The 24,956-nt window shown below is 43.9% G+C and overlaps 1 protein-coding gene across 1 annotated transcript in view; it reads left to right on the top strand.

The window, feature by feature from the left end:
* Positions 1 to 888: 888 nt before the first annotated feature.
* The window catches only part of KCNK13 (potassium two pore domain channel subfamily K member 13), a 71,954-nt gene continuing 47,886 nt past the window's right edge, over positions 889 to 24,956 (top strand). The window contains exon 1 of the mRNA XM_063118484.1: positions 889 to 1,234. Coding sequence (XP_062974554.1) covers positions 889 to 1,234 — 346 coding nt within the window. The remainder of the gene's footprint in view (positions 1,235 to 24,956) is intronic.

A 24,956-nucleotide genomic window follows, 5' to 3' on the forward strand; every position in this document is an offset into this window, starting at 1 on the left:
GGCAGCCTGGGGCGAAGCTGTTTTCTCCAAGGCCGGAGGCGAACGCCGAGCGGCGGGAGCCCCACGCGCCCTGCGAAGCGCGGAACCCGCCTGGAGACGCCCTGCGAGCCGCGAAAGACGCGCGCTGCCTTGGAAGCGTCGGCCGCAAGTTCAGGCCGCGGGAGAAGCTGAAGGAAGAGAACCCCAGCCCGGCGGTGGAGCTCTTCAATTCCGGCACAATTCTTAGGGATTGTCCTAAGGAAGAGCCTGGAGAAGAAGAAGAAGAAATCATTCCTGAACTAAACCGGCGATGCTTCATTCTCTAAAAACGAGAGAAAACCTCCGAGAAACCCCCATTTCTACCCCCAGGTGTGTGGGGGATAGGTCAGTGGGCTGTGCTGACTGGCTGACGGAGAAGATGCACTCTGCGCCTGATAAGAGGCACGCTGTTCTTGGCTCTCAGCGGCTTCGCGTGCGCTCAGGCTTTCCGCTGAAATCATCATCATAAAAAAACCCAGACCGGCCAAGTTCGCGGTTCAGAGCCAGCCGGAGAAAGTCCGGCCACGTGCTAGACGGTCGTCGAGAGGCGCGGCGCTTGAGACGCGCAAGCCTGATCCTAGCGGCGGCCGGCGGCCTCGCCTTCCGCGGGACTTCCTGCTGGGCTGGCAGCCCGCCTGGCCCCGGCCATGCCCTCGTGCCCCCTTGCGCCTTGGGGGGCGGTCTTCGCGCCGGCGCGCTGCCTGGGAAGCGCAGAGGCGCGCGAGAGGCGCGGCCGGGGGCCCGCCCGGAGCATCGCGGGAGGGGGCGCCGGGATGACGGGCCGTTGGGGGGCGCTCCGGTAGGGCGCGCGGTCAGGAGCGGCGGCGGCGCCCAGCGGCGGCGGCGGCGCCCAGCGGCAGGCAGAGCAGGATGGCGTGCCGCGGGCTGTGCTGCTGCTGCCCGCCCAGCCTGGGCGCCTTCAACGAGGACAACGCGCGCTTCGTGCTGCTGGCCGCTCTCATCGTGGTGTACATGCTGTGCGGGGCGGCCGTCTTCTCGGCCATCGAGCAGCCCACGGAGCGGGCAGCGCAGGAGCGGTGGCAGCGGCGCCTGGAGAACTTCTCGCAGAGGTACAACCTCTCCCCGGCCGAGCTGCGGGCGTTCCTGTGCGACTACGAGGTCGCCTACGTGGCCGGCGTGCGAGTGAACGACATGCGGCCTCGGTGGGATTTCCCGGGGGCGTTCTATTTCGTGGGCACCGTGGTCTCCACCATCGGTAAGTGCGTGCGGAGAAAGAAGGCAGCCCCGAAGCGCGCCCTCCCGTCCCCCCGTCCCCCTCTCTCTTCCTCGTCCTCACTTGTTCTCTTTCCTTCCCAAACTGGGGCTCTGTCAGGCTTTGGGGCACTTGTTGCGCTTTTGCATCGTCGAAAACACTGCCGTGTAGAAGAGAAGGGCAAAGAAACATGAAAACACACGTGTGGGCAGTGACTCCGATTTTGGTGGGGTTGTGAATCCATTCCGGGGTTTAGTCAGTACCAGCCAGAACTCTAAAGGAGTTATCCAAGGTACTGGACCCTAGACCCCAAATAGGTTCAGCACCCGTCCCCAAAACTAGTTTCAGCTCCTTTAGAGTTCTGACTGGTTCTGACTAAAACACGGAATGGATTCACAGCCCCACCAAAATCGGAACACCAGCCTCCACTGCATGTGGGTGTATTGCAGTGCTGGAAGCTGTGGTGGTCTGCATGCTGTGTCTCTGCCTTCTCCAACCCAGTGCCCTCCAGATGTGTTGGACTGCTGGCTGGGAATTGATGGGGGGTGCAGCCCAACACATCTCAAAAGCACCAGGCTGGAGAAGGCTGACATATGAAATGGCTCTGTAATGCATGCATGTGTGATTGTCATACATGACAATGTACGTGTAGGTTTTAGGCTGAGAAAAGTATGTGGCTTTCCTCTCCGTGGGTGCAAAATGATGCTCAGCCTATTGTAGAAAACCAGAATCCATCCACATTGAAGGGGTGGAGGAGAGACATTTTCCTGCCCACCCATCCCTTCCCTCTCCGCCCACCCAGTCACTTACTATATTTTTCAAATATTTTCCCAAAGAACAGTCGTGCACATGATATTCTTCCTTTCTTTCTTCGTAACATGTGTCAGGAATGGCAGGTTTAGGAGAAGTTAGAAGTCTCTTCCGCACAGCACCCTTATTTTGCCTTTTCTTCTTGATTGTCTAAGGTTGTGATCACTTTGTTTGTCAGCCTGGCCTCCTTAAGGGCATAGACATTGGTTGAGATGCTCAGAGTTGTCAAAGCTGTGAAAGAGCAGTTGCCAACCACTCATTTTCCCCTGCGGTTGTTTTCTTGACAAATCATGTCCTGGAATAAGAAGTTTTGATGTTGTCTGAATGGATTACTCTCTAAAATAGCATGTAGCAGGTGCAATTGGCTTTTAAAACGCCCCAGTTCTGCAGCTCTCAGCTTTTGGCAGACAGTCCAACAGGTTGGTTCGCGCATAGCCTGGATTATTCACAGTCGGGTGTGCATAAGAGATGCCTTCAGACATCCCATTAAGGCTGCTAAAGTGTTAGGGCTGTTTCACACATGACAGTGAAAGTGCTTTTTACTTTTCCTGCATTTTGTGTATGAATGTAAAAACCTACCTACGTGATGGAGGCTTTAATCAATGATGTGAGGTGGAAATTTTCCCCAGACAGAACGTTATTCTAAAATGGAACGTTTTCTGGAAAAAAATTCCACGTGCTTTGTTTTTCTGCAGAAATGATTCCCTTCAGTAAATTCGTTAGTAACAATTAATGGAAACCATTTGCAAATACAATATGAGACAGGCGTAATAGTTTCAAAGTTATGATTAATGATTTCAGCTTATTATCCCTGTGAGAGAATATATATGTATGTATGTATGTCATTGAAATTAGCAATGCAAAACTTCCAGAAATTTTGAAGCCATTGGGGGGGGAAAAAGATTTTTTAAAGATTTTGGAAAAAGAAATGTGGAAATTTGAGGAGAAATTGAATAGTAAGTAATACTTTTTTTTTTAAGCACCACTTGTAGCTCAAAGTCATTTTGTTGCCTTCACCAGCCTGGTGCCCTCCAGATATTTTGGACTTCAGCTCCCATCAGCTTCAGGCAACATAGCCAACGGGCAAGAATAATCTAAAACATCTTGAGGGTACCAGACTGGGGAAGACTTCTTCAGGAACGTAAAGCAGCCATCATGTTCCTAAAGTAACCTTATGTATAACTTGGTTTACTCATAAAATTATCACTATATTTAAAAACTTGAAAAAGTAAACTTGGTAAATTTGTAATTATTGTCTGAATAAGCTATAGTTTTAATTTATTTTATTTATGATTTATTTATTGCATTTGTATACCGCCCAATAGCTGAAGCTCTCTGGGCTGTTCACAAAATTTAAATAAAATAAAATAAAATATGCCAAAAATGGGACAGAATCCAATGGGGCGTTTACGCCTCTGCCAGCTCTTGTGTTCCCCACAGATTCTGTTGCACAAGCAGGGGGTCCTGCCAATTCCGTTGTGCAAATGGGACCCGCTGCTTGCACAACAGAGATTTAACACTTTCCAGAGGAAGCCACAAAATGAGCAGAAACCCTCATTTCTAGAACAGGACAGGTTGGTGGAGCTCTTTTACGTAAGTGCCACTGACCTGACCCGTTCCAGAAACAAGCCACCCAAATGCTATAAATCTGTATTTTGCAACTGCTGCTGCTGCTTGCAGACTGGAATTAGTGGAGGTGCAAGAGAAGTGTAAGCTCCCCTTGGATTCTGCCCATGGTGATTTTATGAGCAAACCAAGTTATACATAAAATACTTTTTTACTTTATGTCTGACCTGTGGTGGGGGAAGTAGTCTCTGAAACATCTGAATCATGCTAGAAGCCAGAAGAAGCAGGAAGAACTGGAGGCAAAGGAAGACTGGTGCATAGCATCTGTTCCTGTTTGTAGGGGCGCTTAGGGAAATTCTTAAACCTGTTCCTGTTTGTAGGATGGAGCTTAGGGAAATGTGATCCGAAGGAAAAGCTGTTGAGATTTTATTTACCTGGGAAAAACTCAGTTTAGGAATGGGAAGTAAGCATATTTAATTTAAGAACCTTTAAGCAATCTCAACCTATTATTTGAAGAGTGACATTTTATTCACTGTTGTAAATAATTCCCATTAATGAAGATCTAATTTGTTTTTCATTTTGAAAGGTTCTCTCTACCGGTAGTGTCAACTCCATGCTTACTCCATAGGAACCAGGCTACTAAGTTTCTTTTAAGTAGAGTGGGTTTATTTTATCGGCAGCCGTTAAAAAGTTTTATAGCTGAGGCAGCGTTACCTAGTGGTGAGGTCTAATTAGGAACTTTATTAAAAAAAACTGTGGCAGTGAGTTCTATAGACCCAAGCCTCAAAGTTAATAGAAAGCTGAAAAGGAAAGGAAATAGGTGGGATAATCCACATCCTGTTCTGTTGCATCTGGTTACAGTGGCAAGATAACCTGCAGTGGGTTTTTTACATGTGGGTTTTAGATTAGAATGGCCCCATTCAGAAGTCACCTTCAACCATGGCTTTAACTATGGTGAATAAGGTTTTTTCCTTTATTCACCATGGTTAAAGCCGTGGTTTAACATGTCTTCTGAACGGAGCCAATTCCATTAGTTGATTGCTACAGCATCTAACCAGAACAAGCCCAGAAACACTGGATTCTGCAGAACAAAAACCAAACAATACCTTTTCTTCCATATCATGATATGGTGACTCTGCTTAACATGCTGGGAAATTGAACATGACTTGGAGCATCCTTAAATATTTGTCAGTAAAATATACATTGGGTCAATAATTTTAATAAAGAGAGGAAGAAATAACTGTGCTGAGAATCTTACCGAGAAGATTAAAAATATTTTTCAAGGTCGTAATTATTTCCAGATATTTTCTATCTCTAAGTCTTTCCATAAATGTCTTTTAGGATTTTAGAAACAATTTGGCGGGGGGGGGGGAACTAAAAGCTGGGTAATAATATTCAAATGCCTTGTTTTAAATTCTAAAAGAAAATATTTTATAATCCAAAGCTATTTAATTTCCCCATTTTTCCCCCAGGAAAAAACCAAAAAGGTCCTTAGGGATAAAAATGGGTGTGTGTGGAAGTGGTTGGTTTTTTCCCCAACGTTTCCATGGTTTTTTTCCCAGGCCTTCACGTCTTTAATTGAAATGCATATATGCCTCAGTATGAAATGAAACTAATAAGCAGTGACAGTGAAACTGAAGGTGCCTCAATAGCCTTAGCAGAAGAGAGTTAAACTCAGCTGAAATAAATGAGGGGTTGTCAGCGTATCATGCATGAGTCTTTGGGGATGCTAAAATAAATAATAATAATAATAATAATAATAATAATAATAATGTTTTGTTCACACAATACAAGTAAAATAAACATGCTGAATTAGATCACTCTCTAGGTGCAATTTATTTATTTATTTATTACATCTGATGCAGATGACCCTATGCAAATGAGTTTTAGTCAAAACTTCGGAGAAAACCCACATCACCGACTGAAGCCCAGCACGTCTGAACGTACCAGGTTGGGGAAGGTTGGCCTAGAATGTCAATTCAGTTTAATAAGTAGGGCAACTTACAGCTCCATTAGTGGTCACTAGCCATGACAAGTGAGACCTGCAACAGCCAGCTATGCCCTTTTCCAGGTACTCCATTCCATTTCACTTCCCACAGTCCCCTTTCTAATAGTCAGTTAGCATTTTGTACCTGCTGGGCATGGTCAGTTCCCACTGAGCTATTTTTGGGGTCCCCCCCAATTAGGGTTGGTCTTTTTCTCTAAAGGTTTTTCTTTCCCAGAGTCCACAATACCCCTTCTTTGTGCATGGATGTTGTTGTTTTGGCTATACGAGGATCCACTCTTGGAGAATGAGTTTGCTAATAGTATATCCAGGATGGCTACATTGAGCCTCCAAGTTCAGAGGCAGTATACCAGTAGGAGAGGGTTATTGCTTTCATGCCCTGCTTGCGGGCTTCCTGCAAGTGTCTGGTTGGCTCCTGTGGAAAGCAGGACTAGATGGAGCTTTGATTACTTCTAGCAGAGTGGCTGTTCAATGGTGCTAATCAGGTTTCTGTCTTTACATGTGTGAGCAGTTGAGCAGGGCTTTTAGTGTGGAAATGAAAAGCCAGAGGGGATCTGTTGGTATTGACAGGGACACCCCTGGAGAAGTCTATAGGTGCTGTCTAGACAGATTAAGGGCACAGTCCTATCACTTCTGCCCAGTGGAAGCCAGTGGTCCCAATTTGTGTGTGTGTGTGTGTGAATCTATTCTAGGTTTCAGTTAAAACCAGGCAGAATTCTAAAAGAGATATCCAAGGCACTGAACTTATTTTGGGGATAGGGTTCAACATCTAGGACAGCTCCTTTAGAGGTCTGGCTGGTTCTGACTGAAACCTAGAATGGATTTACAGCCCCACCGAAATTGGAGCCACCAGCCACTATTGTTTCCACCCTTGATACTTGTTCGTCTCAAAACTCAGAGGCTTATGAACATTCAGTGCGGAGTGGGAGGAATGGTGGAGGCAATTGATGCCTCCTTTTTTCTTCCACTCTGCATTTTCGCTAGACAGGTTTTTGCCCATCTAGCTGGGGTGCTTTGGAGTGGGAGGGAAGGAGGCTGGAGAGGCCTCGGGATAGCTTGTATCCTAATATCTCTAGTCTCCTCCCCTCCCTGTCCACCAGAAGGCCTCCTTTACCTCCTCTCCGAGATCGAGTTCCCAACCTTGGACAGGCAGTCAGGACAGTTCTTTTCACACTGGCTGCAAGGATATGGGGACATGAGTGGATTCCTGGATCTGGATCAGAGCGCTCTCTCCAGCCTCAGATCTGGGAATCTGAAATAACTTATGGCCCCTCAGATGCTCCCTAACTGAGGCTGAAATAGATGCTCCGAAGAATTATTCTCCGATAAGCACCCAACATGGGTTCCATCACGATCCTTCTGGGGCTTCTCCTGGGGCCTGCAGAGCATCTTTCTACTCACCCAAACTGCTTTGCCCCACACCTTTGCCTGCTGCAACACCCACCCACCCATGCTAGCCTCGGCTAGCTCTTTATGAGAGCAGCTCAGCATTGAGATGCCAGTGCAAGCAGGTTCAGGCAAAGTGGCAAGCTGACCCGCTCGTAATTAGACTAGCGCTGCTCTAGAAGAGATGCTCGGAATTTGATTTGTGTGAAAGATAGGCAAAGCAACAAGCATGCTGTTAACTTTCTTTGATGCCAGATAAGGACATAATAATATATTTGCAACTTCAGGCATTCCAATGAATTTGGCCTCTTTTGCATTCATTTCCCACATAGAACAGGCAGTGTTGAGGAATATGGCAATTTTGCTGGAATTCCTCTTCAGTGGTGTCCCTCTGTGGATTGCTTTTGAGTGTTTTGAATATTTTTTGGGGGGAGATGGGTGCTGCACAGAAACCCCTTTTCTGAGGCCCACCATAGACGTTCTTCACAAAGATAGGCAATTGGGTGCCCTCCAGATGTTTTGGACTACAACTCCCATGATCCCTGACCATTGGCCATGTGGGTTGAGGATGATGGGAGTTTATTTGACTTGTATCCTGCCTTTCAAACAAAACATCTAGGCGATGTACTCAAAAACATCTGGAGGGCATTAAGATGCCTACATCTCTTCTACACACATTTGTAACAACTGTGTTTTATAGTCACACAAGGTTATAACTTTCTCTCTACTATTTTATGCGTATTTTAAGCACTGTTGTGAAAAGCCTTGTGTCTTCCGCAAAGAAAGACACCTCAGAAATTTATAAATAAGTAAATAATATTAGTTAAATGAAAAGCTACAAATTTGATTCAAGTCTTAGCAGGGTGTACATGGGCTTTGTTCCCTGGTTGTGTTTCTGCTCACCCCTTTTCCACTTCTCCCTTTCCTCCTGTGTCTTCACCCAAGCCTCCACAAACATCACATTCCAGAAACTAGGAAACTTACTGAGCAAAGAGGAAGAACTGGATGGGGATATGGATGGCCGTCACAGGCTTTCTCCTCATCCCAAAGCATCCTCATGTTACCTGTGCACACACATGCATATACACACAGAGATCTTGTACAGATGCTATGCTGTTGTGCCCTCAGATACCTGACTTGGTGCTCACTGGTACCCCACCCATCCTACTTAAATAATGCTGCTGCCGCCAGTCTGGTGTAGTGGCTAAAGTGTCGGACTGGGAATCAGGAGATCCGGGTTCTAGTCCCCACTTGACCATGGAAACCCACTGGGTGTCTTTGGGTCAGTCACAGACTCTCAGCCCAGCCTACCTCACAGGGTTGTTGTTGTTGTGAAGATAAAATGGAGAAGAGGAGGAATATGTAAGCCGCCTTGGTTCCTTGGAGGAAAAAAGGCAGGATATAAATGCAATGATAAATAAAAATAAATAATAATGATAATAATAATAATAATAATAATAACAACAACAACAACAACAACAACAACAACAACAACAACAACTTTATTGCTGGCAACTGAGATAGCTTCAAAGCAAAGTGAGGGTCTCTTGCTGCTCCCATCTCTTTTTCCTGTGAATGCCTCTGCACTACAGATGAGACTTCCTTAGGGAATGAAGATGGCAGGTGGTTACAGGCTTTCATCTGCAGTGAGTGCCACAATGTTGTGGGGGTACCCAACCAGTTTCTCAGATTACCAATTGTGCCCAAAAAGGTTAGGCCTACCCCTGAACTAGATTGTGTCCAAAGTTTATGTTTTAAAATGGAAGGCATACAGCTATTATAAGAAACCAAAGCTGGAGTACAAGACACAATACATCAGTAATAGAAGAAAGTTCTCCCAGAGCTGAAGCAGAAGTGTACATTGCTTATTTCTTACTCACCCACCTGCTTCCAGCCAATCCCTCCATAATTCATTCTGTAGGTAGATAGCTAAAATCCACCAGAGTCTTCTGTATGGCCATGCATAATAAGCAATGAACACAAAAAATGAATAAGGATTAGGTTGAAAGTGAAGTGAAGCAAAGGAGGTTACTCAGTGATCCCCAAACATTGATGCAGTCTCACTTGGACAGTTTGGATCTTCCATGGTTTATTAAACCAGGAATGAGCTCCGTGTCCACATGCTTGTGCCTCCCATTGCATGCCAGCTTCAGCACCTCTGTCATCATGGTTATTTTAAACCACAGTTTCCCATAACATCCAAACCAGGGAAGTGGTTTAATCTTAGGCCTAATCTACACCAAGCAGGATACAGCACTATGAAAGCAGTATATGGTCTGTGTCAATGGGCCCCAACAGTTGTCAGTGCACTTCAGTAGCGCTATAAAGCAGCAGTGTGGCTCCTGCCTCTTATATACTGCTTTCATACTGCTTTCATAGTGCTATATCCTGCTTGGTGTAGATTAGGCCTTAGACTCCAAACCACAATGGGCCTTTTCAGAAGACACCTTAAACCCTGTTGGTTAAGGGTTTTGGTTAAGCAGCAGGGTTTAAGGTGCCTTTAGCATTTGCCTAAACCCTGCTCACCCACTAACCCCAGTCAGACAGTCTGCACCAGGGTTAGCGGCTCTAACTGTGGCTTAAAGTGTTATGTGCAACAGCATGGTTTCATGGCTAACCCCAGAAAACCAGTTTCGCTAACCACAGAGCCTGAAGTGTCTGAACAGGCCCAATATGAAACTAATTTGTGATCCTAGTTTCATAAAACATGGTTTATTAATCTGGGATTGTTATGTCTAGACTGGCCCATTGAGTAGCACTATGCTGTTTAAATGATTTTTGATCCATTCTTTGACATCTTAAATATAATGCTGCAACCAGACTGTTGACCATGCCAGTTACAGTGAGCATGTGGCTCCCTGCTTGCAACAGGTTCCCTGGGTATCCATCTGTTTCTGGGCAAAATTCAGGGGGCTGGTTATGATCTATGAAGCCCTAAATGACTTGAGACCAGGATACCTGAAAGGCCACCTTCTCCCATCCAAACCTGCCCATGTCTTTAGATCTTCAAGGGAGGCTCTTCTTTTCCTACTGCCATCAGAAGCAAGTTTGGTGGGAATGTGTGAGAGCGCCTTCTCAGTGGCTGCTCCCAAACTCTGGAACTCCCTGTGAAGGGAAGCATGGTTGGCACCCACCAGAATGCAAAGACATAATTATTCATACAAGTCTTAGGCATATAAACTGGTCTGTTGCTGAAGGAAGGTTGTATTGGTTGGGTGATATACATTTCTTCTGTTGGTGAGTTTTTAATGTATTTGCTTTTATTTTATGCTTTAAAGATTTAACCTGTATTTAATTGTTAGCCATCTTGAGTACCATTTTTTGGCAGAAAGGTGGAATTATAAATTAAATGCATCAGTAAAATTAATTCCAAGATGTGGTCTCATGTGTGCTGCTTCAGCCTTGTTTGAGGCTAAGTGGAGCTTGGTTGAGCTAGTCCATTGGCAGGTGGTCACTGGGCAAACCTATATTAAAGGAATGGTTTAACCACTCGGTTCAATGTAGTCTCACCCAAGTCAGTGGATCCAACTCTGTTGAAGGTATCAATGGTGAGCCCTATCACTAAGCCTGAGTGAGGTGGCTACCTCAGCCAGTGAATTTTGGGGTGTCATGGAAGAGCAGCAGATTTATTTATTTTAATTTTTATTATTATTGCATTTATATCCCACCTTTTTTTCCTTGAGGTGGCGTACATAATCATCCTCCTCTCCATCTTATCCTCACAACAACCACCCTGTGAGGTAGGTTGGGCTGAGAGTCTGTGACTGACTGACCCAAAGTCACCCAGTGGGTTTCCATGGCCAAGTGGGGACTAGAACCCAGATCTCTCAACTCCCAGTCCCAACACTTTAACCACTACACCACACTGGCCTAATCTACAGATTCTTAGTTATTTAAGACAACAGTCCAATGATCCCTCGGCAACTGTTCCAGGGACTATAGGATTTTTCAGATTGTCCCTTCCAGGGGCGGAGACAGCACTCCAACCTTGGAAGAGGGAGTTGGAGATCGACCCTCCTCCTCCTCCCCCTCGCAGCCAGCACAGAAAGAACTATGGCAGCTGTTCTCCAAGGTCAGAAAAGTGACCGAGGAGAAGGAAAGGGGGGTGTTCCAGTGGGTGGGGAGGGGAGGAAACTGGAGAGGCCAGGATACAAATTACCCTCAGCCTCCTCCAGCATCCTTCCCTCCCACTCCAAAGCGTTCTCCAAAGCCACTCCTCCTGCTCTGCATTGGATGATTGGATGCCTCCGAGTCTGGAAGCCTTTGAGTTTGTTTGATTTTTCTGGCAGGCAGGGAGAAAAATGTTTGTGGGCTTTTATGTCTCAGGTGTCAAAATAATTTGACTGGCCTTGGGTTCTATGGCGACCTTCACTGCTGCTCTGCCTTCGGAAGCAAGATGACTTGGGCTGGCACTGAGCATGCCTAGGATTGTTTTGGTATGATTCAGCTTCCATGTAAGAAGAAAGATCATAAAGCTCTTTCTGTTTTTGAACTGATATTTCTTGGGAATGGTTTACTCACTGGTTTCTCTGTTGAAAACACATTCTCTCTGTGCAACTATGAGCTGTAAATCAATAAACTTAACTCTTCCTAAGTAGTGTGGACCAGATGTTCCTAATAGTGTGTGCTTTTCCAGGAATAAGCTTCCCGAAGCCATGTTTTTGTTAAGAGTAAATCCTTCTTGGTCCCTAATATGCAGTCCCTCATACAGTAGAGTAGGAGGCCATTGCCCCAAGCTGGTCTACTGTCATGCTTGGCTCATAACAGATAACACAAAGTGAAATGATATGTCAAAATATCCATCCATAGTTGTCTGTCCTAGATGTCTGATCAGCCAAGTCCCTAACTGGGCTGTTATCATAACCAAATCATGGCCAAGAAATATTAATTATTTTAAAACAAAGTCCTTTAAGAAGTACACTGAGAATTTGCAATAAGGAAAAATACTCATCTTAGCATATTTAGGGCGCAATCCTATGGCTGTGCGCTCCTTAGATCAAAGCCTCTGAACTAGAGGACTTCCATGTATGCAGTGACCTGCCAGACTGCAGCTAGCAAGTTTTTGGAAAGCTTCAGGGGTGCTCAAAAAACTCAGCAACTCACCAACCCTGAAGCTTTCCGAAAATTTGCCTGGGATTTGAGTCAATCCGTTTTGGAGGACAATCAAAGATACAGAAGAACAATTTAAGCATTGCCTCGCCTTTTCTCCCATGACACAAGCTTATTAGTGGTGTGACTCCAGCGAGGTTCTGAAGAAGCTGCGGCGAAACAGGTGTAAAATCCGGAGCCCTGTTAAGTCTTATCTCACTCAGCAATTTATTGCCAATTCATGAACCTGTTTTTTGTAACTTCTCTCTGTTATGTATACATGTACACTGAGGTGATAGTGATGTGATGTCTCAATCCTGTTATAACTTCTTTCAGACTTACAAATTATCAGTTCTTTTACCCCACTGTTTTGGCTGTCATCCAGATTATTGTGCAGTTGTGTGCTGTTTAGAATTGTTTTGCTGGGTCACTTCCAACTGCTGCCTCTGTTTGGTGCTTCTGTCACCAGAATACAGCAGCAAACCACTATGGAGGCTTACTAAGGATAAATTTGACTTCTTTTCAAGCCAAGTGTGTGTGTGTGTGTGTGTGTGTGTGTGTGTGCGTGTGTGTGTGTGTGTACCACCACTGCTGTGGCAAGAATCTGGCCTGCAGTGGGGGGTCCGTGGGGCATGTGAATTGCCCCAAATTGCCCACCCCTAGCACAATGTAATTTACATTCACAGTAGTGTTGCATTCGATACTCCGCAATATGCACAATCCAGCAAAAGTTAAGCATTTTTTATTTCAATGGGAGAGATTCAAGCTAGCTCTCTCATTGAGATTATTGGGTCTTAAAAGTGCCTAGCATTGATTGAACCCTATATATTAGATCAATATAAATACCAGAATCTTCTTTTCTCCATCAGATGCGAAATGAACTTTTCAAAAACCTTGTGTCCTTCCACATATCTACTTCTGATTCAACTAATCCACAGTGAGCTTTTGATGTGAAAATATTGAAACAAGAGTATCTTCAGATGCATTTGATGGCAGATTTTCAAGGGTTGAAGTTTTTGGTTTCGACATCAAAACGTGTTTCCATGGCATAAGGAATAATTCACATAGAGGGACCACTTCCTTGTTCTATTTGCTTTGCACTGTTTAGAAAGACAATAAATGGTGTTAGAAAATGGTCAATATTCCCTGGCCCATCCGCTGTAGGTTAACAAGACCTTACAGACAATATCATTCTTTAGTCTCCCCGATTGCAAGAAAAAGAAAGAGGAGGAGGAGGAGATGAAGAAGAAGAAGAAGAAGAAGAAGAAGAAGAAGAAGAAGAAGCCCCAAAGTTGTTTATTTCTGCAAAAGATAACATCAGGCTTCTGAGAATTATAAATATAAAATAAATTGTGCCAAAGTGCCCTTCCCTGCCAAGACTGCATCTTCTGTGGATAAAAGCTAAGCATATAGAAGTCAGCACAGCACCAATCTCTCATATGGGTCCACAAGCAAAGTTGAGCTCCCAGCTCAATGAAGCCATGCAGTACAAAGGGCCAAGAATATTTTATTAACAAATGAATGCAATTAGATATGTATACTGTCTGGGAATCTCAACTACATTTCCTTTAGTGGGTGGATGATAAAAAGATTTGGACACAGATGCTTTCTCAGGATCCCTTTCATCTGTGCACATGGTGCTAGATATGTGCGTAGTAAAGGTATTGTGACATGACGCACAATGGCCACTTAAATGCCCTTTCACTAAACTTCCTCGCAGGGGGTGGGTTGTTTTTTCTTGATGATTTCAATCTTTGATTTTCAAGGCCTTTTTAAAAGTACCAATCAAGTTCCCCACTTTGCCCTTCACGCATTTCTCGAGCAAGTGTGCGTTCTAATCGGTAGCTATAACAATTGAAACATATTGGCTTGCAGCTAAATAAAACATTTATACTACCCAGAAGCATGATTCAAAACTTTGGCACATGCAACTTACGTACCTTGTGTGCTGCATAATTATATCTCCTTAAGTCAGGGGGGACTGTGAAATTAAGGCATTTCTGTTTGGCTCTGTGTTTACTCTCCAAGTCCATTTACTCAAAAATGAGAGCCATAGTACAGTACAGAGGGGGTTGTTTTCCAGAAGCAAGAATAACTTTAATCATGACTTTAATCAGTATTTCCCCATGAGATGGAATATAAATTGTCCACACTGTTTAGTTGATATTCATATTTATTCATCATTTGCTGCTATAATTAAAAATAAACTAAGGTGAAGCATATTTATGATGTACATGGCAGAAATACACTATTTTCCTCATTGTTTTTCTTCATCTTATATAGAGAAGGCAGTCTTTAGTTCAGTGTGTTTGATGAAAGCATCTGAATTTAGTTTTAAGAGATAGGTAGACTGTAATAGGCTGTATCCTTATACTGTATCCTTATACTGTAATAAGACTGTATCCTTATACTGTAATAAGGCTGTATCCTTTTCTGCTGTTGCCTTCCCAATGTTTCTGCTGCTCCAGTGGGAGCATCACTGCTGTTGCAACAGGAAGCTAGGGTTTCCTAAGGCAGCCCTGAAAACAAGCAGAAATGCTCGTTTCCAGAATGGGACGGGTCACTGAAGCTCCATTTCCAGAACAGAATAGGTGACCTGACCCGTTCTGAAAACAAACGTTTCTGCTCGTTTCTGCTTGTGTAAGGTTCTGCTAGCTCCCCGTTGTAGAATGGTGGGTTGCACCAGTACGTGGGCAGCATTGGATGCTGCTCAGTATGTTAGTATTAAATTCAGATTTACATTTATTTATTCATTTTTATCCTGCTCCTTGTACAAAAAGTTTTCCAGAGTGGCTCAATCAATAAAAGAAGATGTTTAAGTTTTCATTTAAAAAATAAGTGACATTTAATATAAATGATCTTTTAAAAAAACATTAATAAGATTTAAATTATTATTAATAATAATAATAATAAATTATATCCTGCCTTTTGCCCAATGCTGGGCATTATAAAATTTAAAACATATACATTTAAAACCTATAAATAGAAATATACAAAGTTAAAAATATATTAAATATGTTCCAATAATAAAACATTTACATGTTTAAAATGACAATTTTAAAAATCCCTGGCACAGACATAGGTCCAGATCATTCGCCAAAGGCCTGCTGGAACAAAAAAATGTTTTGCCTCCAGGAAAGCTTTTGTCTAGCTTTCCTGGGAAGAGAGTTCCAGAAGGCCCTCTCCCGTGTTCCCACCAGATGTGCCTGTGTTGGTGGTAGGACTGAGAGAAGGGCTTCCCCAGAAGATCTTAAAGAATGGGCAGGCATGTAAGGGAGAATACAGTCTTTCAGACAACCTGGGCCACAGCTAGACGTAAGGTTTATCCTGGGATCATCCAAGGTTCACCCCTGCCTGAGCACTGGATCCCCTGTGTGTCACCTAGGTGAACAGGTTTGACCCCTGGATGATCCAGGGATAAACCTTAGGTCTAGCTATGGCCCTGGACCCAAGACGTATAAAAATACATTAAAAAGTTGGGGGTTTTGTTCTTAAAAAAGGGGGGAAAGAATAATCCTTATTCCCCATCACTCAATCCCCACTCCACGCCACATGACCTGTGGTCTCCTTCCCACTCTAGCTGTCTCCTTTTCTTCCCCCACTTTCTCCCTGTAATGCATCCCCCTCCTGCATCTGGGGGCTTTGGAAGGTGGAGGTGACCCCCAAAGTCCCAGGCCTGAATTTAACTTGTACAGTCCAATAGCATTCACTTTTGCTCCTGGTGGCTCTGGCTGTGGTGAAGAGTTTTTATTCCAAATCCGCCACCTGAGGCGGGCGATTCATCCCACCTCATGAGAGGGTTGCCTCTGAGCTAGAGAGTAGCTGTGTTGGTTTTAGTGACTTCCTGAAATAAAGAAGCTTCAAGAATTTTTCTTTTGTGTCTCGAAATTCTTACAATTCAACATCTTCCCTACAAATCAGCTTCCCCATCCCACATTCTTGTTACCTTCGTGTTTACCTATCTAATGCATTCTGGGTTCTGAGAGGGGAAACATGAATTCCAACTGTGTAGACAAATAAAAGTATCTTTAATTCCCACCTAGTTCCAAACTCCAGTCTTTTTCATAGGGAAAAATTGCTTCATAAGTAAGGCAGTTTTGAATTGTGGACCCATTCAGGTAGGGTCTTTCCAGACGAAGATGTTCTTGTGAGAACGCCTCATTCACAGAACTTTACGGGTGGGCGGGGGGTCCAGACAGTATCATCTTCCACTTGTAACCCTCCTGTGTTTCTCCACCGTGTCTTCCATCTTTTCTTTCCACAAAAACCCACTAAAGAGGAAAGGATGGAATAGCTACATAGTGCCTTTTGACTGGTAATGCTAGGAGCCATCCATTTGAAAAGATCTAGTACACAGTGGTCTTTTAACTTGTATACATTTCTCAGACTCTTACCACATTAAAGCAGTATAACTTCCCCTCAGCTGGGAAATAGATAACATGACAGATCACATGAAGGCCACTTGCTAGCTTTTAAAAAGAAACCCTTTGTTTTAAGAAAGGAAACAAGCTTTTCCTTGTGTCCCCAGTGAAGCTTTTTTCCTAGTTAACTAAGCACATTATTTTTAGTTAATGGCTATAAGGGAAACCAAACACAAGGTAGATGGGTTGTGCTAATGTGTCATTTGTTATTAAGAGTGGGAGGGTGCCGTTGCACTAATGTTCTGCTTGTGGATTCCTACAGGCAGCTGGTTGGCCACTGTGTGAACACAATGCTGGACTAGACGGCCCTTGGTCTGATGCAGCAGGGCTCTTCTTATGTTCTTAGACACTTATATGGAAGTAAGTCCCATGAACTGAATGGAACGTAGTTCTGATATGTATAGGATTGCTCTGCTAATTTGCTACAAGCTAGGGAGCATCCAGCATTCTCAGGCTTTAAGCAGGTGCTGGTAGATGATTAAATATTATGTCCCTGGGATGATTCCTTTGGAAAGTTGCAATTTTCTGCCGTGCTCCATTTCTGTTAGTCCACTTCTCGCTTTCCTGCATGCTGGCCCAACTTGATCTGCATCAAATTGAGCCAACTCACAGATTTCAGATTTCTAAATTATTATTTGTGTAACAGCAATTTGCGCAAATTAAAACCACGATTTGTGCAAATTACACAGATTTTGATTGTAACTTGTGCTGTTTGTGTGATTTGCGCACGTTGCTATTTACGCCAACCCCCACCGCCTCAAAAATGTTCCCAGTTTTCGGGAATAACCTCCTGGCTCAGTTCGCAAATGCAAGCCAAATCGGGGATGCCGTCAGGCCCAAAAAGGGCTGGAATTCCTGGCGATGGCATCCCTAGTTTCAACTGACAGCCCTTTGTACTTCTGCACAGTTAATGTGTGTGCATGTGTGGCATCTTTGTCTCAAGCACAAAATGCCTTGGGTCAGTCCTGTTATCTTGCAGCAGCCCTCCAGGGTTTCGGACAGAGGTTTTCCCAGTCTTCCCTGGAGATGCCAGGAATAATGCTTGAGGCCCATAGAATGTGGCAAACTGTTCTCCAAGATGGGGTTACTTGTTTTGAGCATGTTATATTACAGCACTGATATGTCTATTGCATTCTTGTACCAGGAGAGCTGATCCATCAAGCCAAATGCAGTCTTACTAGCTGCTATATGTGACGGCAGCCGCACCAGCAGTTCGATTAAACTTACTGTTGGTTTTTTTGTGGTTTTTTTGGCTGCCTTCTCGTGACTGCAAAAACAAAGGGATGTCAAGTCACCCCGCAGGCCACAATATGTGCGTGGTGGGCTGGTAGGCTTGTTGGAACTTGAATGTGGGTATATTTGATAGCACTGCAAGTCTCTTTTATTTTGATTAGATTTTAATCAACCTGCCTAAGTTAGAAGGTAGGTACTTCTCCAGTTATACACACATAGGAATTATACACATTTTGCTTTTAGTTAGACAGAATTATTATTATTATTATTATTATTATTATTATTTATTATTATTTTTCCAGAGTAGAACCTCATTCAAAGGTTGCAAAATAGGAAGAATAAAAAGCTAGAAGGTGGGATTGAATATGTTTTACATTAATATTATACGTGGATTTAATTTGATGATTTATCCTTTCTGAACCCTCAAGATTGTGCAGGTTGTAGATTCAAATAGAAAAAAGTCCCCTATTTCCTATTCATTGCCACCCACTCTTCCGGTAGCACAGCAATCTACCTTCCATCTATTCAGGTACATCCTAATCACAGTGATCTAGTCTACTGCAAGATAACAGGCTTTTCTTTTCCTTAGATCTGGCATCCTGGAGTTGAGCAATACACTGGTCAGGTGACTCTCTCTGAATTGTTTGCTCAGTGCATTGTGACCTGGAAAACTAAATATGATGACTTCCATTGTATTGCCTAAACTTCAGCATCCATCGTCTGCTGAACTGAAGACATGCTGAGTAGCACTCTGCAGTCTATGTTGGAGGCTAATGTTGCATAATGGAGTATGTAGCAATAAGACCGGGTTTAATATATATATATATATATATATATATATATATATATATATATATATATATATTTCCTATTTCCTGTAGGAAAAATTGCTTTTTCCAATTGAAGGCAAAAGCCTAATCCGCACTGAGAGCATTAGACATGCTGAGTGATTGGACACACAGACACACATGGGAAGGGACAGGAAAATTGCAACTTAATTAAATAATTTGTGTTGCAGGATTCATTTTAATTTGACCATTGTCACAATCTAATTGTGGCTAAGAGCCAGAGTTTGGAAAATAGGGCACATGGGCCCTCTTCTCTCAGGATATGGGGGAGTGAGGTAGGAAGTTTTGAGGGTTGACGTGTGGGGAAAGGTCTGTTGGTAACACAGCTGCCAGACCCCTGTGTAGCATTAGCAGCTTGACTGTGAAAATATATAAATGGCAAGGGCAGAGCCTAAGGCTAGGGTGACCATATGGAAAGGAGGATAGGGCTCCTGTATCTTTAACAGTTGTATTGAAAAGGAAATTTCAGCAGGTGTCATTTGTATATATGGGGAACCTGGTGAAATTTCCTCTTCATCACAACAGTTAAAGCTGCAGGTGCCTTGCCCTCTTTTAAATCTGGTCACTCTAAGTATAGCTCCTGCAGCTTTAACTGTTGTAATGAAGAGGGAATTTCACCAGGTTCCCCATATATACAAATGACACCTGCTGAAATTCCCTTTTCTATGCAACTGTTAAAGATACAGGAGCCCTGTCCTCCTTTTCATATGGTCACCCTATAGGCTATGCCCATAGCAGTTTAAAGATGGCAGAGGACCTGAGTAGCTCCTGACAATGGCTCACTTCAAATGTCCCCTTTGGAGGTTGTCACCTAACTTGTGATCAGCTCCTGTGGCACATCAATAGTATCTGAAGTTCCACATCAGGTGGGATAGCATGGATCACAGGGCAACTTCCCACAGCACCATTCCCCCTATTTCAGGGGTGTCAGATTTCTTCCAGCCAGATGACCAAATTGGGAGAAGGTCTTGGGAGTCATATTCCAGTGGTGGGTGGATCCAAAGGCAAAAGGGGGTAAGCGCCAAATACCTAAAAAACCAGCATATTGTAGGTTAAAGCTTTTACTGCTGCTCTCCTTGGATAGCTGCTTTAGAGTTTTGACTGAAACCTGAAGCAGATTCACTGCCCCACTGACATTGGAGCTACCAGCCGAATGATCAAGGGATCATTCCTTCTTCTCACATCAGTTCATTGGTTTCTGTTCACCACTCTGCTGCTAAGATCATCTTCTTGGCTCGCCGCTCTGACCATGTTACTCCACTTCTGAAATCTCTTCATTGGCTTCCGATTCACTTCAGAATCCAATATAAACTTCTCCTGTTGACCTACAAAGCTTTTCACTGTCTAGTGAAAAGCTCCTTCCTATCTCTCCTCTCTCATCTCACACTATTGCCCCGCTCGTGCTCTTCGCTCCTCTGATGCCATGTTTCTCACCTGCCCAAGGGTCTCTACTTCCCTTGCTCGGCTTCGTCCATTTTCTTCTGCTGCCCCTTACGCCTGGAACGCTCTTCCAGAACATTTGAGAACTACAAGTTCAATCGCAGCTTTTAAAGCTCAGCTAAAAACTTTTTTTCTAAAGCTTTTAAAACTTGATTTTGTTCTGACTTTTATACTGTTAGTTTTACTCTACCCTGTGCCTGTTTGGTGCATTCTCTTCCCCTTCTTATTGTTTTATTATGATTTTATTAGAATGTAAGCCTATGCGGCAGGGTTTTGCTGTTTTATTGTTTTACTCTGTACAGCACCATGTACATTGATGGCGCTATATAAATATATAATAATAATAATAATCAAGGGGCAGGAGCAAAACTCCCATGAAGAAAGTTTACAATGTTTGGGGCTGTTTAGCTTAGGAAAAAGGCTAGTGAGGGGAGACATGGTACAGTTCCGCAAAATTATTCATGGGAGAAGTGTTTAGTCCTTCTCTCTTAATACTAGAAACCAGGGTCATCCCATGAAGCTGAAGTGTGGGAGATACAGGACAGATAGAAGGAAGGACTTCTTCACACAGCACATTGTTAAACTATGGAATTCACTACCACCAAGATGCAGTGATGGCCAGCAATTTGGATGGCTTTTAAAGGAGATTGGACAAATTCATGGAGGTAAAGGCTACTAGCCTTGAAGTCTGTCTGCTATGTTCATTATCAGAGGCAGCATGCCTCTCAATACCAGTTGCTGAGGAACATGAGCAGGAGGGTGCTGTTGAACTTAAGTCCTGCTTGTTTACTTCCCATGGGCATCTGATTGGCCACTGTGCAGGAGTAGATATGCTTTAGTCCTGGTTCAGCATGTGGCTTCTTATGTTATGCAAAGCATGTGCTGTATCACTGAGCGAAGGCTCCTCCCCGTTATGCACTTGTGATTCTTCAGTATGGGGCCATCGCTCAATAGTAGTAGAGAACAAACTGAATAGTAGAGAACAAGCTTTGCATACCGAAGTTGCAAGATTCAATTCCTAACATCTCTGGCTTAAAAAAAGATCAGTTGGCCGTTGGTGGCAAAGACCCTTGCTTGAGGACCAGGACACCTGCTTTTCAAAACATCTCACAGCCAGTTCAAACCACCCTGCAGCCCTACAAGGAGCCATGGGTTCCAGGGTGGTTTGTAAACCCACCCGCCCCTCCAACCTCACTGGGATCAGACAATACAAAAAGACCACTCCCAGCAAAGGTAATTATGGTCAGCAGCACCCAACCAGCACACATGGGCAGGAAAATAAGCTTTTCTGACTGATTTTCCTTCCTCGATCATGTGAACTTGGTGCATGTGAGGCAGTTTCATATGTTCAAATTTTGTCTGTGTTCATACTTCTCTGAAAACTTATCACAACCAGCCTGCATTGAATACTCTAATCTGGAAACCAGAACATTTTGACTATTCTGTACCAGAACTAATAAACAGTATGCTCCGATAAGAGATTCACTTTGGATCAGCAATGTATAAAGACTTTTTTTTTCCAAGGGAGGATGTGCACTTTCCTTGACCTGGTATACAAGGAGCTGTGTTTCTGATAAAATTATGTTCTTTTAGATTTCTTATTCTTTTTGTTCTTTCCTATTCTTGGACTGAATAGTGTTATTGTCATGTTCTTCACACCTGTTTCAGCAGTACAATCTTTTATCAGTTCTCTGTGATCCTGCGACTGGCTGAAATCTCATTCTTTTGGGGATCTGTGTGGCTTAGTTTATTAGTAAAGAATAGTCTCAGTGCACTGGGGGTGTGTGCAGTGTGTGTGTGTGCGTGTGTTTGCTCCATTCCTTTTCCAAAATAATTCTTCAAATGAGATTGTCTGCTTCTTAAAGAGCCAGTTAGGGTGGCATTATCCATGCCAGCCACAGCTATCATCTGTAGCTGGTGCTCATTTCTCAGAGCTTGTCCAGTCATAAGGACCTGTGAAGTTGCCTTGTACAGATTCCAGTGGTTGGTCTCTCCTGTACTAACGTATCCTGACTAGCAACAGTGTTCCAGGGTTTTAGGCGAAAGGTCTTTCTCAGCACTTAGCTCCCAGAGTTCTTTTTAGTTGGAGATGGCGGGGATTGGACCAGGGACAATGATGCACGCGAAGCATGTGTCATACCACTTAGCTAACTGTCCCGACCTTATATTAATTACATATGAAACGGCCTTATGCTGAACCTAGGACCTTCGGCATACAAAACATAGCCTCTCTCCAGTGATTACTGGCTCCTCAAGATTGTACCTTAGGCTACTCTCCAATATACCGTTCATGGCCATGGTGATCAAGAAGATGGTGGCCTTCGCATGCATTTGGACGATGGTGATTATCTGGACCCATTTCAATTAGGCTTTCGGATGGGATATGGGACTGAGTCTTTTTCTGTTGCCTTAGTGGATGCCTACGCCAGGAAGTGGATGTGGGGAATTGGGGAAAGTGCCCCTACTAGTTCTTCTGGACCTCTGCTGATATCCAGGCACTGATAAGGAAACTTATCAGTGCCTGGACTGGGTGAAGTAAACATTTGATAGGTCTACAGATGTGATAAAATAAAGTATTGAGAATAATATGCAGTTTGATATAAAACATAAAAAGCATATTACATTTTCTGTATACCAGTGGTGGTAAATCTGTAGCCCTTGATGCTGCATAACTTACACTCCAGGGCTGTGTGTGAACTGGCCCTAACTTTCCCAGGATCATTGGTTTTTGCTCTGGCTGCCAAATAATGGTGTTCACTGGGCACAAAAACATAGAAAGCCTTGCTGAGGCAGTCCAAAGGCCTATCTAGTACAGCATTCTGTTCACACAGTGGCCAGCCAGATGTCCATGGGAAGCCCACATGTGCAATAGCACCATCCTGCCTCCTGTCCGTGTTCCCCTGCAACTGGTATACAGAGGTATACCAGGCAGGTAGCTCAAACAGCCGGTGCTCATTGGCTTGGAATGCAGGACTGATTTAAAGGAGCTCCAGTACTACTACTATGCAGAACTAAGGCAAATATCTGTGAGGACAGGTGGCTTGGCATGAGGGCCTCAAGAAAAGCCTTTCAGTGCCACTGGCATAGCATTTGTCTTGGAATTAGTTTTCTCAGTCCCTAACAACTTACGTCTTAAAAACAAAAACAAAGGCCTCAGCTAGACCTACCAGTCTAGCGCGACGGAGGGCTGAAGATCTTGCGATATTTTTATCGTGAGATCTCCCCCTCTGTTTACACGCGGTGCAGACAAACTCAGAAGGAGAGGACATCATGCCCACCTTTTTTTTAAAAAAAGAGGAAGAAGCGCATGAGGTAAGTTTTTTTTTAAAAAAAATCCTATCGTGGGTCCCAGCTCCTCACGAGTAACCGCGAGGACCTGGGACAAACCGTGACAGTGGGCCACACTTTCCGCAGTCTCGGGATTATCCTGAGACCACAGAAAAAGTGGGCCTAAAGTGTAGGGCCATATCCTGGGGCAAGGGAGGGATCATCCCTCCCTGATCCCGGGATCCCCTGTGCATCATGAGGATCGCTCCGGGATAAAGCCCCATCTAGCTGTGGCCAAAGACTTGAGAATTGAAAGAGGGGAGAATTGATTTATTGGCATCACCCATCCAGTCTATCTCCCTGGCCATCTTGTAGGGAGGAGTTAGAATTAATTCCTCCACAATGTTCTAATATGATCCATGTATGCCAAGTTCCTTCAATAAAGTTGTGGCCTATTATAGTCCCATTTATTGATGTTTGCCTCTTTCTTCTTCTTACAGCAACTGGCCTTTATCTAGAGGTAGTCTTGATACAGTACTGGGTGTCATGCTGGTAGTTATTTGCTCTGTCTTGTGTGACCCTTCATGCTATGGGCCCAAAGTTGGTGGCCTTCAGGTTTTATGTATCATGAGGATAACTGAGCTTTTTCCTAAGACTTTTGTTTGTGTTGGATGTATCTAAGAACATAAGAAAAGCCATGCTGGCTGGATCTGATCTATCAGATCTAGTCCAGGCCTATCTAGTCCAGCATTCTGTTCACACAATGGCCAGCCAGATACCTGTAGGAAGCCCACATGAGTTTAATAGCATCCTCCTACTTGTGTTCCCCAGCAACTGGCATACAAAGATATAATGCCTCTAAATAAAGGCCAGTTACTGGGTGAGGAAGAAAGAGGCAAACACCAATAAATGGGACTATAATAGACCACAACTTTATTGAAGGAACATGGCATAGATAGATCAGATAAGACCGGTGTGGAGGGACAAGTTCTAACCCTTCCCTACAAGATGGTCAAGGACACTGACATGGATAGTTATTGCTAATAAACCACACTCATAGGCTGACCATATGAAAAGGAGGACAGGGCTCCTGTATCTTTAACAGTTGCATAGAAAAGGGAATTTCAGCAGGTGTCATTTGTATGGATGTCGCACTTGGTGAAATTTCCTCTTCATCACAACAGTTAAAGCTGCAGGAGCTATACTGCAGATATACTGTGACCAGATTTAAAAGAGGGCAGGGCACCTGCAGCTTTAACTGTTGTGATGAAGAGGGAGTTTCACCAGGTTCTCCATATATACAAATGACACCTGCTGAAATTCCCTTTTCAATACAACTGTTAAAGATACAGGAGCCCTGTCCTCCTTTTCATATGGTCACCCCAACACTCATGACAAGGAAGGCAAAACAAACGAACAAGCAAACATGCAAACCCATTCAAGTCCAACCCATTCAAGTCCAATAGCCAGTCAGGACTAGCAGAAAATGTTCTAGGCCCTCATAAAGAGTGACCAGCCAAAGTCCAGTGTGGTGCTCTGCTCAAAAAGAGGCGGGTGGGTGGCACTGATTCTTGCCTGATCCACCTGTTGCAAGTGGCCTTGTTCCTGCCTCTTGCTCACAACTGTGGGAAAACGTAGTTGAAAGATTCATCTGCTCTGAG

Source organism: Elgaria multicarinata, chromosome 2 (genome assembly GCF_023053635.1).
Source record: "Elgaria multicarinata webbii isolate HBS135686 ecotype San Diego chromosome 2, rElgMul1.1.pri, whole genome shotgun sequence".
Classification (NCBI taxonomy): domain Eukaryota; kingdom Metazoa; phylum Chordata; class Lepidosauria; order Squamata; family Anguidae; genus Elgaria; species Elgaria multicarinata.